The 17,820-nt window shown below is 54.9% G+C and overlaps 1 protein-coding gene across 49 annotated transcripts in view; it reads right to left on the minus strand.

Annotated features, from left to right (window-relative positions):
- The window catches only part of NCOR2 (nuclear receptor corepressor 2), a 242,182-nt gene that overhangs the window by 109,871 nt on the left and 114,491 nt on the right, over nucleotides 1-17,820 (minus strand). For all 49 annotated transcript variants that reach the window (XM_074008352.1, XM_074008348.1, XM_074008346.1 and 46 more), the window contains 2 exons: nucleotides 15,382-15,434; nucleotides 2,796-2,862 (listed from right to left, as the gene is read on the minus strand). In XM_074008352.1, the coding sequence (XP_073864453.1) occupies nucleotides 2,796-2,862; nucleotides 15,382-15,434 (120 nt within the window). The remainder of the gene's footprint in view (nucleotides 1-2,795; nucleotides 2,863-15,381; nucleotides 15,435-17,820) is intronic.

A 17,820-nucleotide genomic window follows, 5' to 3' on the forward strand; every position in this document is an offset into this window, starting at 1 on the left:
CCTGACACCCTGACTCTCAGATCTGCACAAAGCCAGTCCTTTCTGGTCACTCCCACCTCAGCACTGAGGTCCCCAGCCCATCTCGAGAGCCTACCCCTCTGCCCAGCTCTTCTCCCCGCATTACTGGGCCGTTTCCTGGCCAGTGTCTCCTGGGCACCCGGCAGCCCTGCGTGGATATCTCTTAACTTGATAAACAGATTGGATGCTCGTTTCAGGAGTCTCTTGTACCAGCCCAAGTGCCCGTGGGTACCATCCAGTCAAGGTGGGGGGGTCTGAGGAAGCTGGGCAAGGCACTGCTGGGCAGCCCACCTCTCCTCATCTATGAGCAGGCCTTGGGTCCCGAGGGCTGCCCACAGCTTCCCAGGCACCAGCATCTGGCTGGAAGTGTCTCCTCCATCTAGTGCCCAGACAAGTTCGGGGCCAGGGCAGGCAGGGCCAAGGGAAGACTCTCTTCCCATACAGCACAGCCCCTCCTTCCGGAGCCAGGTGCCAGGACCTCCTGCCCCAGCTAAGCCCCTCACCTGGCCCCACGTGCCCACACACCTGCCCAGGACGCCATGCCTGCCTGGGGTCCCCCTCCCCAGGCACTGCTCAGTTCTGCCGTGTAGCCACTCACCACACCACCATACCCCACACACCCTCCTGGGCTCTCCTGGAACTGCCCCTTGGGGGTTCAGAGCATGGGCTCAGGAACCAGGTAGTCTGGATTCAAATCTCAGCTCCACCACTTCCCAGCTGTGTGACCTACGGCAAGTTACTTAACCTCTCTGTGCCTCGATTTCTTCATCTGAAACATGTGGCTGACCAAGCTCCCACCTCACAGGACTAAATGCCCTAATGTATGGAGAGCACTCAGAAGAGCGCCCGGAACACAACAGGCACCGGAAGGGCAGGGTGTGCGGGCATCCTCCTCATCCTTACGCACGATCTGTCCCTGCAGCCTGCAGGTCTGAGGACAGGGCCTACATCACACCAACTGCGAGCCTCGCACACAGTAGGTACTCCGTGACTGCTGGCACCCAAGCCCCGAAGGCATTGGATCAACTAACACCCTCGGTGTCCCACGCACTGTTCTGTCCCAGCCCATTTCCGTTCAAGCAGCATTTAGTCATCACCTACTGTGTACCATAGACCTACAGGCACCAGGCATGACAGAGCCACTGCTGTGCCCTGGAGGGCCTCTCTGGAGGCTGGTGCCCAGCAGATCTGACCCCAGAAAGGACACAGGGAGTTGCCTCACAGGCCCCACCCCAACACAGCGGAGGGAGGGCAGAGGTGGGGCAGGGGGCTGCAGGTACAAGGGGAGCCCCTCCACCCTCCAGCAAGGCTAGTTCCCAGCTCTTGTCGCTTCTCCTATCCAAGAATCCCAAGGCAGTAGTCCCCATCCAGGCCACCTCTTCCCCAGGTGGGGACCTTCTCAGGGTCTCCCCAGCCTTATCCCGTTCCCCGTGTCCCAGCAGCCCCGTGGCTTGGGTGGACTCAACGACATCATCCTCAACTCTACAGAAGGTCCCATGAGCCAAAACCAGGCGGCCTCACTCCATCTCCCCGGCATCAGCCACTGGTTCACAGGACCCCGGTCCTCTCCTGGCCTAATCAGAGCATCTGTGAGACCATCAGAGAAAGGATAGCTCTCTCTGGCTCCCAGCTGCTTTGGGAATTCAGGTTCAGTTTGTCAATGTTCTAACACACAGAGTTGAAAAAACTGCATAGAAATGAAGGGGTCACGTGTGGTGGCTCACACCTGTAATCCTAGCACTTTGGGAGGCTGAGGCGGGTGCATCACCTGAGGTCAGGAGTTCAAGACCAGCCTGGCCAACACAGTGAAACCCTCTCTACTAAAAATACAAAAATGAGCCGGGCATGGTGGTGGGCACCTGTAATCCCAGCTACTTGGGAGGCTGAGGCAAGAGAATTGCTTGAACCCAAGAGGCAGAGGCTGCAGTAAGTAGAGATCCTGATACTGCACTCCAACCTGGGTGACAGAGTGAAACTCAATCTCAAAAACAAATAAATGAAATGAAATGAAATGAAATGAAATGAAATGAAATGAAATGAAATGAAGTGAAATGAAATGAAATGAAAACAAGACTTGAGTTGAAAGACTATTCCTGCCATCCACCCCCAACAGACGTTTCCAGCTACACCCATTCCTTTCCTGTTGAAGCCCATCTGAGTCCACGCTTCTTTCCCTGACAACTGGGAGAATAGTCGACCCTGATCTCCTCTGGGGAATGGGTGATGTCCACAGCCGCCCTAAACCACCACCACGTGCCTCTGGCACACCCAGCCTCCCTGCCGTGGGCTGAGATGCACAGCTTACAGTGAGAAGCAGGAATCAGCACCCTTTTCTGTTTGAATGAGGCCACTGGCCACAAACGCAGGCTCAGGAAAAGGGGGCTCAATGCTTGTCCACTGTCTCCCGTGCTGCCTGGCACACAGCCCACCCTGATCCTCCACCTCTCTCCAAAACCTCTCTTTCTGCCTGAAAAGCCCAGGACAGGTCCCATGACCAGGGTTTAACAACTAATTTTCCAGGCCAACATTTTGCTTTCTTCCCTTCCAGGCTGGAAGAGGGGCCATAGGGCCTCCCACCCCCACCCACCCTGAGGCCTTCTGGAAGCAGCTATTGTCTTTCCTCCTTTCCTGGCCGGCCTTGGCTTTTCCTCCGCAGCCTGGACGCTCAGGGAGGAGACAGCTGTGGAACCGAGAGGGCCCCGCAGGTGCGGCCCCCTGTGCGCTCGATTCTCCCCGGATCTCAAGGAAACCTGATGGGGGCCACGGTGTGGACTTACCCATTGTTTCCGAGCGTGATTCCTCCTCTTGAAGTACAAGATTAGCTTCTTCCGCATCGCCTGGTTTCTGTGCAGGAGGGAAGCCGCAGACAAGTCAGCCTGGCCGGACTCAGGCGCTGCACCCCGCGCCATCCTGTTTGCTGAGAATAAGCCCTGAATTTGCCCCGTTACTGGTTCTCAGGGAGATAAGACCCCAGAGTACTGTGTCCCCAGAGAGACCTGTAAGCTGCCAATGTGCGTCCTCACTCCCCTGCACGCGAGGCAGCCCCCGCCAACATTTAGGTTGAGCCCGGTGTGCAGACAAGTGGGTTCCCAGAGCCGAGGGGCCTGTGGCTTCCCGCCCCTGCCCACATGCACCCCAGCAGCCACACCTGCCCATGGAAAGATGGCTCCAGAGAAACAGCCACAGCCTCCAACTAGGAATACAGGCCACGGAGCCTGAGACCCCGAGACCTGCTGCCGCCTACAGGCTGGGTGTCAGGGTGTGGCCTGCACGGCCCCAGGGTTGACTCCAACCAGGTGCAGTGCACAGCCCTCCAGCACACCCAGTCCTGCCGTGGTGGGAGGGACACAAGCAGGGTGGGGCAGCTGGTGGGGCCACCAGGCATGGACTTCAGGTTTCAAAACCCCCAGGGGGGTCTCAGACTTCAGGCCAGGGGCCATGGGGGCTCAACCAAGCAGGTTACACACCCCACTGCAGGTTCCAAGGGAAGCAGGCACGTCCTGGGAGACGGGAGGTTCAGAGAGAGAGAGAGACAGAGACCCAGAGACAGAGGGAGACAGAGACCCAGAGACAGAGGGAGACAGAGACCCAGAGACAGAGGGAGACAGAGACCCAGAGACAGAGGGAGACAGAGACCCAGAGACAGAGGGAGACAGAGACCCAGAGACAGAGGGAGACAGAGACCCAGAGACAGAGAGAGACGGAGACCCAGAGAGAGAGAGACAGAGACCCAGAGACAGAGAGAGACGGAGACCCAGAGAGAGAGAGAGACAGAGACCCAGAGAGAGAGAGAGAGACAGAGACCCAGAGAGAGAGAGAGAGACAGAGACCCAGAGAGAGAGAGACAGAGACCCAGAGAGAGAGACAGAGACCCAGAGAGAGAGAGACAGAGACCTGGAGAGAGGGAGACAGAGACCCAGAGAGAGAGAGACGGAGACCCAGAGAGAGAGAGAGACAGAGACCCAGAGAGAGAGAGAGACAGAGACCCAGAGAGAGAGAGAGAGACAGAGACCCAGAGAGAGAGAGAGAGACAGAGACCCAGAGAGAGAGAGAGAGACAGAGACCCAGAGAGAGAGAGAGAGAGACAGAGACCCAGAGAGAGAGAGAGAGACAGAGACCCAGAGAGAGAGAGAGAGACAGAGACCCAGAGAGAGAGAGAGAGACAGAGACCCAGAGAGAGAGAGAGAGAGACAGAGACCCAGAGAGAGAGAGAGAGACAGAGACCCAGAGAGAGAGAGACGGAGACCCAGAGAGAGAGAGAGACAGAGACCCAGAGAGAGAGGGAGAGACAGAGACCCAGAGAGAGAGAGAGAGACAGAGACCCAGAGAGAGAGAGAGAGACAGAGACCCAGAGAGAGAGAGAGACGGAGACCCAGAGAGAGAGAGACAGAGACCCAGAGAGAGAGAGAGAGACAGAGACCCAGAGAGAGAGAGAGACGGAGACCCAGAGAGAGAGAGAGACAGAGACCCAGAGAGAGAGAGAGACGGAGACCCAGAGAGAGAGAGAGACAGAGACCCAGAGAGAGAGAGAGACGGAGACCCAGAGAGAGAGAGAGACAGAGACCCAGAGAGAGAGAGAGAGACAGAGACCCAGAGAGAGAGAGAGAGACAGAGACCCAGAGAGAGAGAGAGAGACAGAGACCCAGAGAGAGAGAGAGACAGAGACCCAGAGAGAGAGAGAGACAGAGACCCAGAGAGAGAGAGAGAGACAGAGACCCAGAGAGAGAGAGAGAGACAGAGACCCAGAGAGAGAGAGAGACAGAGACCCAGAGAGAGAGAGAGACGGAGACCCAGAGAGAGAGAGACAGAGACCCAGAGAGAGAGAGAGAGACAGAGACCCAGAGAGAGAGAGAGACGGAGACCCAGAGAGAGAGAGAGACAGAGACCCAGAGAGAGAGAGAGAGACAGAGACCCAGAGAGAGAGAGAGACAGAGACCCAGAGAGAGAGAGAGACAGAGACCCAGAGAGAGAGAGAGACAGAGACCCAGAGAGAGAGAGAGAGACAGAGACCCAGAGAGAGAGAGAGAGACAGAGACCCAGAGAGAGAGAGAGACGGAGACCCAGAGAGAGAGAGAGACGGAGACCCAGAGAGAGACAGACGGAGACCCAGAGAGAGGGAGACAGACAGGGAGACAGATGTGAGAAAGAGACAGAGATTGGGAGAAGGGGAGAAACAGAGGCAGAGAGAGACAGAGAGATGAGATCCAAGATAGGACAGCGACCTGGAGATGGACAGGAAATGAGACTGGAGTGAGAGAGATGAGACAGAGAGGATCAGAGAGAGAGAGAGAGGAGTCAGAGAGAGATAAGATCCAAAGGAAAGGGACAGAGACTCAGAGGAAGATGAAACTAGGAGAGGGAAAGAGAGAGAGAGAGAGAGAAGTGGGGAGAGGAAGAGAGACAAGACCCAAAGAAAGCGGACAGAGACCCCGAGACAGGCAAAGGGAGGGAGCCCTGGAGAGTAGAGGCCGGAGGTTCTGGAGCCCATGCCATGAGGGCTGGAAAGCACCCCCACCCGCCACTGCATCAAGACCTCAGCACCTTCCTCTTCTCTTCCCAGGCCCCTCCCCACAGTCTCTGACACACAAAGCAGGTGTTGCAGCCTCCCAGGGCCTGGGGCCACAGCCACCTCAGGAGCCTGCTGTACACCTTAACTTGCTGTCTGTCCCCAGTCTGGGGCATGCAGTGGCACCCACTTTTCCGGGGAGGGGATCCCCAACTTCTTCATATTCTCAGCAGTGGCCAACCCCGCTCGAAAGCTCCAAAGCTGCTGACTGGGAGCCACGCTCTGCCCAGCCCCCAGGACCCTAGCCCCATTGGAAACCGGAAAAGGAGAGAACCCCAGGCTCTGATGGACGAGTGAAGCCTCATGGGGCTCAAGGGCCTGGAATCCACCTCAGTCCCTGGGTCATTCTGGTGGTGCCTTGGCCAGGGCCTCCCCACCTTCCATCAGCCTGGCCCCCACCCTGGTCAGGGTGGGCCCCAGGGGTCCTCAGTCCCACAGGCTAGGACCAGCACCCTTTATCTCATAACAGGGTGTCTCTGAGCACACCTCAGAAGCCCTCAGTTTCCTCATCTGAAATCTATGGCATCACAGCCTCGTTTTCTGTTATTCAACAAGTGCTTACTGAGCATCTACTATGTGCCAGGCACGGTTCCAGGTGCTGGGGACACACCAGGGAGCAAGACACAGCTGTGGGCTCTCACAGAGGTGACACGGACAATAAGCAAGATGACCAAGATAATCCTGGATTTGGGAACTTAAGTAGAGTGGTGGGCTAGTGAGTGCTTGCGGGGCAGGGTGTGAGGGGCTATTTTAGATTCCCTGGTGCAGAAAGGTCTCCCAGAGAGGATGGCCTTGAGCTGGGATCTACGTCATCAGAAGGACCCGGCTCTGGGAAGATCCAGAAGGAAGGGAACTCCGGCTGGAGGGCACCGCAGGAGACAGGAACAAACTCTGTGTAGTGGAAGCACAGACCGGAAGGTCCTGTGTCTAGACAGTGCTGGGGAGGGACAGAGAGGATGGAGGAGGGGCTGTGAGCAAGACTGGCAGGGCCGGTCCTGCAGGGTCCTGTGAGTTTCGACATGGCAAAGGGTTTGGTCTTTTATGCAAAAGACAGCTGTGAAGGAGTAGAAGCAGTGAGGGCCCAGGGCCACTGAGCACAGCAGCATCCAGATCTTGGCGAAGACCATCCTCCAATCCCAGAAACTGTGCTGCCCGGGACATGGCTGATTCCAGCGCTCGGCCAGGAAGTATGCAAGAAGAGCCCACAGTGACTTTAGTCAAGAATTGCCAAAAACAAAAGAAAACAAAAGTTAAAAGGACACAGAACCCAGCCTGAAGGTTTCCGGCTGCCAGAGCTGGAACAATGTGAGTGACAACAGAAATAGCCCTGGGACCAGATTAGCGTCCCAGGAATAAAACAAATCCCCACGAGTCTGTGTGATTATAAACAAATGACTCAATACATCAATGCATGGAGGAGAAGGGACAGATCTTTCTTCTAGAGTTCCAATGAATAAATGTCCAAGAAATGAGGGAAATAGAAAATCGTCATTAGAATGCAGTAATAACCCAACTGCCGCTGGCAAGATCCAGGGATGAATGCTAAATTGGTTAGCAAAATTTTAAGGAGCAACAAGAAATTTGCACAGTCTCAAAGAATCTCCCCTCAAGTATGAATGAATCATGGTGGTGGTTCCACAAATCTTTATATTCCCACCTCCAGGAGGTGGAGCTTAACTCCCCTCCCCTGGAAAGTGGGTGGGACTTGGTGACTCCCTAGCAAAGAACAGAGCAAAGAAGGGATAACTCTAAGGCGACAGGGGAGACCTAGGGCAGAGCCCCCATCACGTCGGCATCACGCAGCCCCTGACCTTTCCTGGTCTTCCCCAAACCCCCCATCCCAGTCTTACCAGGAGGAAACACCTGCCAAAGAAAGCCCTGACCAGTGCTCTTCAAAAGTGTTGGGGTTGTGAAAAACAAGGCAAGGCTGAGAAGCTGTCACGGGCTGGAGACTAAGGAGACACGTGCACAAATGTCACGTGAGAACCTGAATCAGATCCTGGACCAGAAAACAGACGTTGGCGGGGAGACGGGTGGAAATGCAAAGACAGCTGGTAGTTTAGTGGAGGGTCATGTGCCGCTATTTCTTTCCTAGTATTTTGTTTCGTTTTATTTTGATTTTTGTTTTTAGACACAGGGTCTTGCCCTGTCTCCCAGGCGGGAGTGCAGTGGCTTGATCATGGCTCACTGCATCCTTGGACTCCTGGGCTCACGCAATCCTCCTGCCTCAGCCTCCTGAGTAGCTGGAACTATAGGTACGTGCCACCATACTTGGCTAATTTATTTTTTGGTCGAGACGAGGTCTTGCTTTGTTGCCCAGCTGGTCTCCAACTCCTAGCCTCAAGTGATCCTCCCACCTTGGCCTCCCAAAGTGCTGGGATGACAGGCGTGGGCCACCATGGCGGGCCCCAGTTGTGGTGTTTCTCTGCTGTTCTATAAGCTGTCCACCTGAGGGGTGCCAGGTGAAGCGTGCGTGGGAACTCTCGAGAGTGTATTTGCAACTCTTTTGTTGTACAACGTACAATCTAGTTACTTTAAAACAAATAGTCCCGCCTTCCCACAAAAGAAGAGAGACAGAATCCACTTTGAAACACCGTGGTGAAGACCATACAATATTGACTTTGGGGTTTGCAGGCGGTACACTGCCTAGTACAGGTGAGAATGTCACCCCCAACCACTCCCCCAAAAAACCCTGATATGTGGAAGTCCTAAGCCCCAGCACCTCAAAACATGACCTCATTTGGAAACAGGGTCTTTAGAGCGAGAAGCAGGTTAGAATGAGGTCACTGGGGTGGGCCCTAATCCAATGACTTATGAAAAGGGGAAATTTGGACACAGAGACAGACACGCACGGAGGGGAGATGACGCGAACAGACACGGGAAGAACGCCACGCGAATATAAAAGATGGGAGTGACGCATCTCCTAGCCAAGGAACGCCAAGGAGGCCAGCGGCAGCCAGGAGCTGGAACCGGCAAGGAAGGAGCCTCCCCTGGAGCCTTCCAGAGAGCGTGGCCCTGTAGCACCTTGATTTCCAAGTGCTGGCCTCCAGTACCGTGACAGAAAAGTTCTTGCCATTTTCAGCAGCCTCGTTCATGGCCAAGTATTAAGGCAGCGCTGAGAAGCCAGTCTGGCATGTGATCGTCCACAAACCGTGGGGCCGTCACTGCAGCTGGAAAATGACTCGGTGAGCATGAGGCCTCGGAGTGGCGGTGATGTGCACGCAGCTGTCTGTTCACCACCGATGGGCAGCAACGGAGGGTGTGAATCCTCCCTGGTTACGGACACTGCCTGCCACCCACAGACATCCACGTACCACACAAGAGGACACATGTCAAGTCCGCAAACACATGTCAAGTCTGCAGGTCACAAATCGCACAGTGCACAGGCCAGAGACAGCCTCCGAGGGTGTCGTGTTGGGCCGTGGTGCTTTATTTTTATTTTTATATTTTTTATTTTTTTGAGATGGAGTCTCTCACTCTGTCACCCAGGCTGGAGTGCAGTGGCGCAATCTCGGCTCACTGCAACCTCCGCCTCCCTGGTTCAAGTGATTCTCCTGCCTCAGCCTCCCAAGTAGCTGGGACTATAGGCACGTGCCACCACGCCAGGCTAATTTTTGCATTTTTAGTACAGACGGGGTTTCGCTATGTTGGCCAGGCTGTTCTCGAACTCCTGACCTCGTGATCTGCCTGCCTCAGCCTCCCAAAGGGCTGGGATTACAGGCATGAGCTACCGCGCCTGGCCGGTGCTTTCTAAAATCCTAAATTCATTGCCAGCACTGAAAACCAGAGGCTGTTACACAAAAAGCCAAACCTAAAGCTTCTCTTGAAAACATCAGGCCATCGGGCCACACCCCTTCATGGCCACAGGCTGGGAAACTGAGGCTTGGCTGCCCTTTTCAAAGGTCACCAAGCTCCCCGTTCCTCAGCCCTACCACTCCCTATTGCCTCACACCAGCCCTCCTCACTCAGACGTTCCTTCCCGCTCCTGGAGGCAGCCACCCGGGTTTGCAGTCCCCTAGAATCCCGGTGTATGATGCCCACGTGTTCAACACTCCTCTGGCAAACTTTTTTTAAGTGTTTATTTTGTTCCAAGCAGTGTTTAGGCAATGAAGATGCAAATACTGCACTGCAGACAAATCTTTTCTGCTGAGCTTCTGTCCGGCAAACGTAAAGACCACAGTCTCTAGGAGGGCTCTGGAGGCACGGGCCAAGCAGCATGTGATGAGTTTGCTGGTACAGGCATTCATGGGGTGCAAAGAAGTCAGGGTTTAAAAACACACACCCTATAAGGAAACCTAGTCCTGTCGTCTGCCAGGGCACTGGGAAGGAGAAGCAGGACGTAGGAGGGTGGGATAAGGAGGCAGGAATTATGAGAGTGTTCCACGGCAGTCCGGTCGGACCCTGGCTGGGACTGGTCCTGGGGCTTATGGGGTACTGGAAAAGGAAAGCTTGGGGCAATCAGGGGAGGCTTCCTGGAGGAAGGGAGGTTTGAGCTGAGGCCTGGAAGAAGCAGAGGAATGGTGTGGGAAGAAGAAAATGAGCAGAGCCCTGGGTTCTAGGGAGGGAGGCAGCGATAGTGAATCTGGAGGGGGCAGAAGGGGTGCTCAGGGAGAGCCTGACCCCAGCTGCAGAGGAGAGGAAGAGGGAGAAGAAGAGGGAGAGGAAGAGGGAGAAGAAGAGGGAGAGGAAGAGAGAGAAGAAGAGGGAGAGGAAGAGGGAGGCAGCCGTGCAGGGCCCGGATACCTTGGGAAGAGACTGTGGGTTGGGGTGATGGTCTGGACCTCCTGATCACTGAGTGCCAACCAAAAGCTGTGACAGTGCCAAGCAATGTGACGTGACTTGCCTAAGGTCACCCAGCTAGGGAGGGGCAGGGTCTGGAGTAGAGACCCAGGAGAGGAAGCTGGAAGGATGTGCAGTTAGGACTGGTCTAGGAATTTGTCTATGTGACCCTGGGGGAGTCATCTGATGTCTCTGAGCGAGACCACAGAGACCTGCTGAGAGTCACCTGGGTCCTGACTGGTCCCCCTTTCCGCCTGCACAGCCCCAGGTCTGACAGTTCCCATCAGCCGACCCCCAAATGAGGCAGCAGGAGGGAAGAAATCAGCCTGCGAAAAAAGAAAAACGAGCGACGGAAGAAAGCAGCAGGCTTCCAGGCCTGAGGGGACCGGCGAACCAGGGCAACCCCCGGGCAAGCAGAGGCAGAGCGCGCCTGGGCGCTGGCTGCCGCCCACCCCCGGGCCCCACGCCCTTTCACCGCATCCCACGAGGGCTCCACGGATGCCTGGGAATTCCTGCAGGGTCCTGCCCAGGGTGGGGCCCATCCCTCAGTGGAGACCCCATCTCTTGCTCCTCTGGGGCTGCCCCGGCCCCGCGCCGGTGGTCTGAGCTCTCCCTCCTGCAGCAGGGGACACCAACAGCGCCCGAAGCAGGTGGCGGTGGGAGGGCAGCGGAGGCGGCTACCGGTGACTCCAACGCGTCCGAAATCGTCTGTGCAGCAGGAAGTCAAGTGTGAAATTAACTTTCACTCTGCGGCCCCAGCATGCAGACACAGAGAAATTAAAGTGACAGGGCAAGGTCTCAGGGGAGGGAACGACCTCCCACCTTGAAGCAATGACAGCAGCAGCGGCGAGGAGGCCGTGAGCGTGGGGGAGGCTGCTCTGGGGGAAGCTGGGCACCCCACCTGACCCCGGCTGGATCATCTCATTGTCCCATGGCGGCAGTCACTTATCACAGTGTATTTATTCTTAACAGCCTCCCCTACTAGAATGTCAGGCCTCATTCACTGCTATGTCCTGGAGGCCCAGAACAGTGCCTGGCGTGTAGCAGATGCTCAGTAAATATTGGTTGAATGAATGAATGAATGAATGAATGAGTCTGGGTCTCTGTAGATAAAAGAAAGAAGAACCAAAAACCCAGTATGTGCTCTACACGCTGAGCACTGACCTCAGTGAGCACGTATGAAACCGAGCCCTAGGGCAAGTGACTTCCCACAGGGACACACAGCTAGTCAGCCAGCCAGGACGCGCTGCGGTCCCGCTTGAGGCCCCTGTGTTCAGCCACGTGGTGAGACAGGGCCTGCACGGGGCCTCCCTTCCCATGTCCGCACTGGACACGAGACAGTTTCTGCAGTCTAGCAGGAGCAGAGTCACAAAACATCAGAGCCTGCAAGGAGTGCAGGGTGCAGAGGCTGCTGAGGGCAGCTTCCTGGGCACTGCAGATTTCCTGAACATTATGCTCTCTCAGCTTGCATACCTCTCAGTGACAGGGTGCTCACTACCTACCTCAGCAGCTCCTGCAGGGGCCTTCCCATGGTACTCTCACCCCTACCCCCAGGTCCTTTCTCCCTGTGGCCACCAAAGCAAATTTTTAAAACAAAAATCTGATCACATTGCTTCCTGGGATAAACTTCATCACTGAATTCCCTTCCAACAGATAATAAAGCCGGAACTCCTTACCAGCCCTCCGTGACCTGGCCTGTGCCCTCCTCTCCCTCGCCTACCTCCTCGGGCCATGCCAGCCTTCTCTGTGACCCCTGCCAGCTCAAGGAGGCCTTTGCACCTCCTATTCTACCCATCTGGGACACTCCCCGGAGGTCCACACAGCCGGCTGCTGCTCAGCCTCCAAGGGTCCCCTCAACTGTCACTGCCTGCCCTGACCTCCCTGGCTAATATCACCCCCTCATTTTCTCTCCCATCACCCCACTTACCAGAGTAATAGAATTTTTAAAAAATGAATGGACTGCACAATGAAAGTTAATCATAACCGCATTGAAATCTAAAATATAGAAGGGATGATAATTTTAGTAGAAAATATCCAAGAAATTAAAATTCTAAAGACAAATCAGTTCCAATAATTTACACACAAAGGTTGTTCTAACAGAACTCGACTACTTACAGTGTAGGAAATCTTAATTATTCATCTATTTGTTTTATATTATATTATATATATATTTTTTTGAGACACAGTCTTGTACTGCTGCCCAGGCTAGAATGCAGAGGCATGATCTTGGCTCACTGCAACCTCCATCTTCCAGGTTCAAGCAATTCTCCTGCCTCAGCCTCCCAAGTAGCTGGGACTACAGGCACACGCCACCACAGCTGGCTAATTTTTGTATTTTTGGTAGAGATGGGGTTTCACCATGTTAGCCAGGGTGGTCTCGAACTCCTGACCTCAAGTTATCTGCCCGCCTCGGCCTTCCAAAGTGCGGGGATTACAGGCATGAGCCACCGCACCCAGCACATCTATTTGTTTTAATTATAAACATGTTTGTTTGTGATTTAGATTTGCAACAAATTCAGTGAGGTGGCTACCTATTTAGTCAAAATGTACTTTAATAGACCACAGCCATTCTCTGACAAAGATTATGGGATGTCAAATACAGCACTGGCTTTAATATGCTTATAGTTTATTCTACTTAGACAAAGATGAAGCAATATCTATTTGCTGGTGTTATCTATATGAGTATCATGCTTCTCTTCTGTTTAGATTCTACAGCTGTCTTTATTACCTGAAATCATCCATATCATTCGGCTTAAAATATCGTTCCCTTTAAGTGAAAAAACCTATGTAAAATTGTCAGTATAATAATATGGCTATCAAAAAATATTATGTTAAGAAGAAAAAAATCATAACTAGGTATATGAAGGCATAAAGAGCTTAAGATAGTTATGTGAGCATAGTACAGTTATGTGAGCATAGTACTTTAGATTGGCTGGTATTTTCTTTGTCTTTTCTTTTTTTTTTTTTTAAGAAACAGGGTTTTGCTCTGTTGCCCAGGCTGGAGTACAGTGGTGCAATCACGGCTCACTGCAGCCTTGAACTCCTGGGCTCAGGCGATGCTCCCACCTCAGCCTCCTGAGTATCTGGGACCACAGGCACGTGCCACCACACCCAGCTAATTTCTTTTCAATTTTGCTATATTTGGCCAGGCTGGTCTCGAACTCCTGGCCCCAGGCAATCCTCCCACCTCAGCCTCCCAAAGCGCTGGGATTATAGGCATGAGCCACTGCACCCAGCTGGATTAGCTGACATTCTCTTGTTTTGTTTACTTAACTCATTCTGGTTCTGTCTCCACTGCCAGACAAATCTTGGTGAGGGGTGAGGCCTTTGTTTTATCCAAGGCTGAGTGGCCAAGGCCTAGAACAGGACCTGACACACAGCAGGCTCTCAGTAAGATGGGATGAATGAATGAGGGAATGCCCCAAACAGCCCGGACTCAGTTGAGAACACCCCACCCTCATCCCCTAACCCACCTGTGATGAGGTCCCAAGAACATCCCCCTTGCTTTCAGCACCCCTCCATCTGTGGCTTCCCACCCCAGACAGGGGCCCCAGAACAAGGGAAGTCCCAGGAAGCTGCAGAAGGGACAGGCATAGCCCGGGCAATGAATGAGCCCGCCAGGCCGATGAGGAGCCCAGGCTGCATCTGACATGGGCATTCCATACCAGCCCAGGACCCCTGGCGCAGGACACATGCCCCTTCCTGACACTCTGCAGCCCTTGTTGGCCACTAGCTGAGGATGACCCCCCACCAGCCACGCTGGTGAAGTATCTTTGTCAGGTGCTCCTGAATCCCAGAAGGCCAAGGGCCTCAACTAGCAAGGAGAGATTTTCTAGGCTGCTGCAACAATGATGCTGCAAGAGGGTGGCCAAGTTGATCACCTGAGGTTGGACCAGTCCTGCAACTCTGGAAACTACAACAGCAACGATCTCCCTGTCAACTAGTCCAGCACCAGCAGATGCGTGAAAACACTAGGAGGTTTGCATGCTTTCAGGAACGAGGAGCTCACCACTGCATATATACTCTGTAGTTCCATCCCAGGAACGCTTGAACGATCGGACCAGGCTGAACTACCCACTGAATCAGCTAAATGCCTCCCTTTGCAGCCACACTCAAATGCATGTACCCTCTAACCATGACAAACCTCGAACATTCAACAGCTATGATCCTGAAGAGTCTCGCCTCCAACCTGCCAGCACATGTTCCTCAAGGGGCAAGATCTGCAGCCCCTTTTACCTTTTGGGTTCCTAGGCACGAACATGAGATAACATGCCCTCCTCAGCCCAGCAATCTATGCTCCTGTTAATGCATCCCAAGAAAAACCCAGCCTCCTTCCAGCTGCCACACCTTCAACGCCTTGTACCTCGCTTGAAGATACAATGCTACCAGCCTCCAGCACTGCCCCACCCAGCGGCATGTGGCACTTAATTGACATTTCCTTCTCTCCCAGCCTCAGTCTGGGAAAAGGCCCCCATCATTAGAATACATCACATTGGCCACCTCCAAAGCCTCGGGGCCTGGATGAGTGCTCTGATCTGCCCCATAGTGGGCTGTGCCAGAGGGGCCTCGCTGTGCAGATGCCAGGTGACTCCCAAACATGCTTATGCCAGAGCCCAAAACACCAGGCCCCGCCTGCACTGAGGCCACTCCCCATCTCCCTGAGCCGGCTGCCCTCTGCCCGCAACAGCTCCCTCCTGCTCGAACAGGGTGCACATGTACACAGACTGGGACCTCTGACCTCCGTCTCTCCAGACCCACCTGTACACCAGCAGCTCCCTCGCCCACCCTCCCAAATCCAGGCCTGTCTCCCGAAACCTCAGGGGGACACTCTCTCTGCTCCCCGTCCCCACCCCAGGTGCCACCTAGGACTGTCTCCTGTCCCCTCCAGGAGCACCTGGCCCTGGCCGGGAGCCCCTGATGGGAACAGAGAGCCCACGTCCCACATCCCATGCAGGCCGCTGAGAGCCTGTTTGCCCACCCCGCCCCCGTGGTCTGCATGGCTACCCACAAGCACTCACATTTTGATGTTCTCATGATACTGCCGGGTGTCGGAGGGCTGGTTGTACAATGGCTGCAAAGGGAGAGAGAGAAGCGCGTCAGAGCCCGGCTGGCCACTGGCCACTGCAGAGCCCACCGGCAGGAGCCCCAAGCCTGGCACAGAGGAGCTGTCCTCTGGGTGAGGGCTCAGCCATGGGCAGGCATGAAACGGAACACAGGGACCCAGCACGCAGCCCCAGCCAGGAACAGGCTGAAACTGGTTCCTCCAGGACAGCTGTGGGTACGGTGACCGCCCCCACCAAGGTCGTCATAGCTGCTCTGCGGGGCATTCAGCAGTGCTGGCCTGAAAGGAGCCACAGCCCAGAGCACACCAGGACAAACCCACACACACCCCAGAGGTTGGCCCTGGCCACCGAACATGGAAAGCCGCTTGGTTTCCCAGCTCACCATGGAAATGTGCGTCCCAACGCTGCAAGATACCACTCCACCCCCACTGACGAGCAAAGACAAAAACGTTGAATAATGCCAAGTGTTGGTGAGGTCTGCGGTGACAGGAAGCCTGGCACATAGCTGGTGGGAGCATGGTGTATGGGCACACGTCCCCCAGAGAGAGAGACAGTAGCCACTGCCTGGTGACGAACACTGACGCCCCCGCCTCCGACCCCCGTGCTCCTGCAGATGCCTACTGTGCTCTGCCAGGAGACGGGCGCTAGGACGTTGCTACAGCGCTGCTCACAGCGGCCCACGAGAAGCAAGCTAGCCGTCCGCCACCAGAAGAGCAGCTAAGGAGATCAGGGATCAGCTACACCACAAATCCCACACAGCAGTGAGAAAGGGACACAGGGCCCACAGGTAGCAAGCACAGAGCTTCAAAGAGCGCACGAGGAGACGCAGAAAGCACCGCAGCGTCTGTGATGGGGGCAGGGACCCAGACAGCTGCCACATGTCCCCTCCCAAATGGAAGAACCTTGCTTAGCAACCAAGGGCACAGCCTGGGTTCAAGTCCAGGTTCTGATGCTTTCTAGCTGGGTCTCCATCTGTGCCTCCGTTTCTCCTCATCTATAAAATGGGGTTAAACTCATAGTGTTTTGCGAAGATCAAACGAGACAGTGCATGCTAAGCTCTGAGGCTGGCACCTGCAGGCTGAAGTGCCCAGAGGTGCCAGTCGCATTGTCGCCATCAGAGAGCAGTGACTGTGTTAATGGCACCCACCTTTCACGCCTCCCTGTAACCACCCATGACCTTGCTGTGGCCAGTGGAACCAGTGCACCCTCAGCAAAAGCAGAGGCTTGACGATGAGAGTTCACATTTCTGCTGTTTCTGTCAAGAGAATGAGCCTAGCCTGGCCTGCAGGAAGCGGGCAGAGAGGCAAAGAGCAGAGTGGTGCCACCCAGCCTGGGCTGAGCTACAGCACTGGCCCACCGACTCCCTTGCTGGCCACGGAGGTACAAGAGCTGAGTCCGCACCAGCAGAAATGCTCAGCTGCCTTCCAGACTGGTAAGAAACAGTAAACAGTTGCTGCTTCAAGCCTCTAAATGTGGGCTGCTTTGTTCCCCAGCAGAAGCCATGTAACCGCACTGCATAACCGATACACTCACCCCCACTGTACAGACAGGAAAACTGAGTCCTTAAGAGCTTCCAACACTTGCCCACAGCCGGTAAGAGATGAGCCTGAATGACAGCCCATCTCTCAGCTCCAGCACTGGAGGAAGGAGTATGCTCTCCTCTCTGCCTGAGCCTCTGTGTGTGTGTGTGTGTCTGTCTGTCTCCCTCTCTTCCTATCCCTCTCCCTCACCTACACACACAGCAGGAGCCTCCCAGGGTGGCCATGGGTGACTATGGTGGGAAGATCAGGTACAGAGTATGAGTGATCAGGTGGAACGGGGTAAGGATGGAGACGTGGAGTCCTGCAGCCTCGGGGCAGGGCTGCAGCAACAGAAGGGACACACAAGTCTCTTCCCTGGGGATAGAGCTGAACACACCTCCTGATGACGCCAGCACAGGGGGCCACCCAGATCCCCACCCACCCATCCCCAGAGAAGAGCCTCTGCAGCTCTGCAGAGCCTCACAGACGGTCTTGGCTGGTGACAATGTCGCCTTTCTCCCTGTAGCCCCAGATCCCCTGCTAGGGAATTCACCACTGGACTCGGGCAATTCCAGGGTCCTGCTCAGCTACTCTCCTGGGGACAGAGATGTCATCCTGCAGCTGACATGAGCCATTTCTCCCCATGCCAGGTCAGGCTCCCCTCCCAAGGTTCTCAGCCCTGAACAGAGGGCAGTTTCCCCACCCCGACCCTGGAGGTTTCAACAAGACGAAGAAGTGAGCAGAGGAACAAGAGAGTCCATGGTCAGACTCACTGCAGAACTTTCCAGTGGAAAGAAGGGGTACGGTGCAGCATCCCTGCAGAGGGTGCGAGTCCTTGTCTCAGGAATGGCAAGGGGCCCTATCAAGATGCCCA

This window comes from Macaca fascicularis, chromosome 11 (genome assembly GCF_037993035.2).
Source record: "Macaca fascicularis isolate 582-1 chromosome 11, T2T-MFA8v1.1".
NCBI classification, from domain to species: Eukaryota; Metazoa; Chordata; class Mammalia; order Primates; family Cercopithecidae; genus Macaca; species Macaca fascicularis.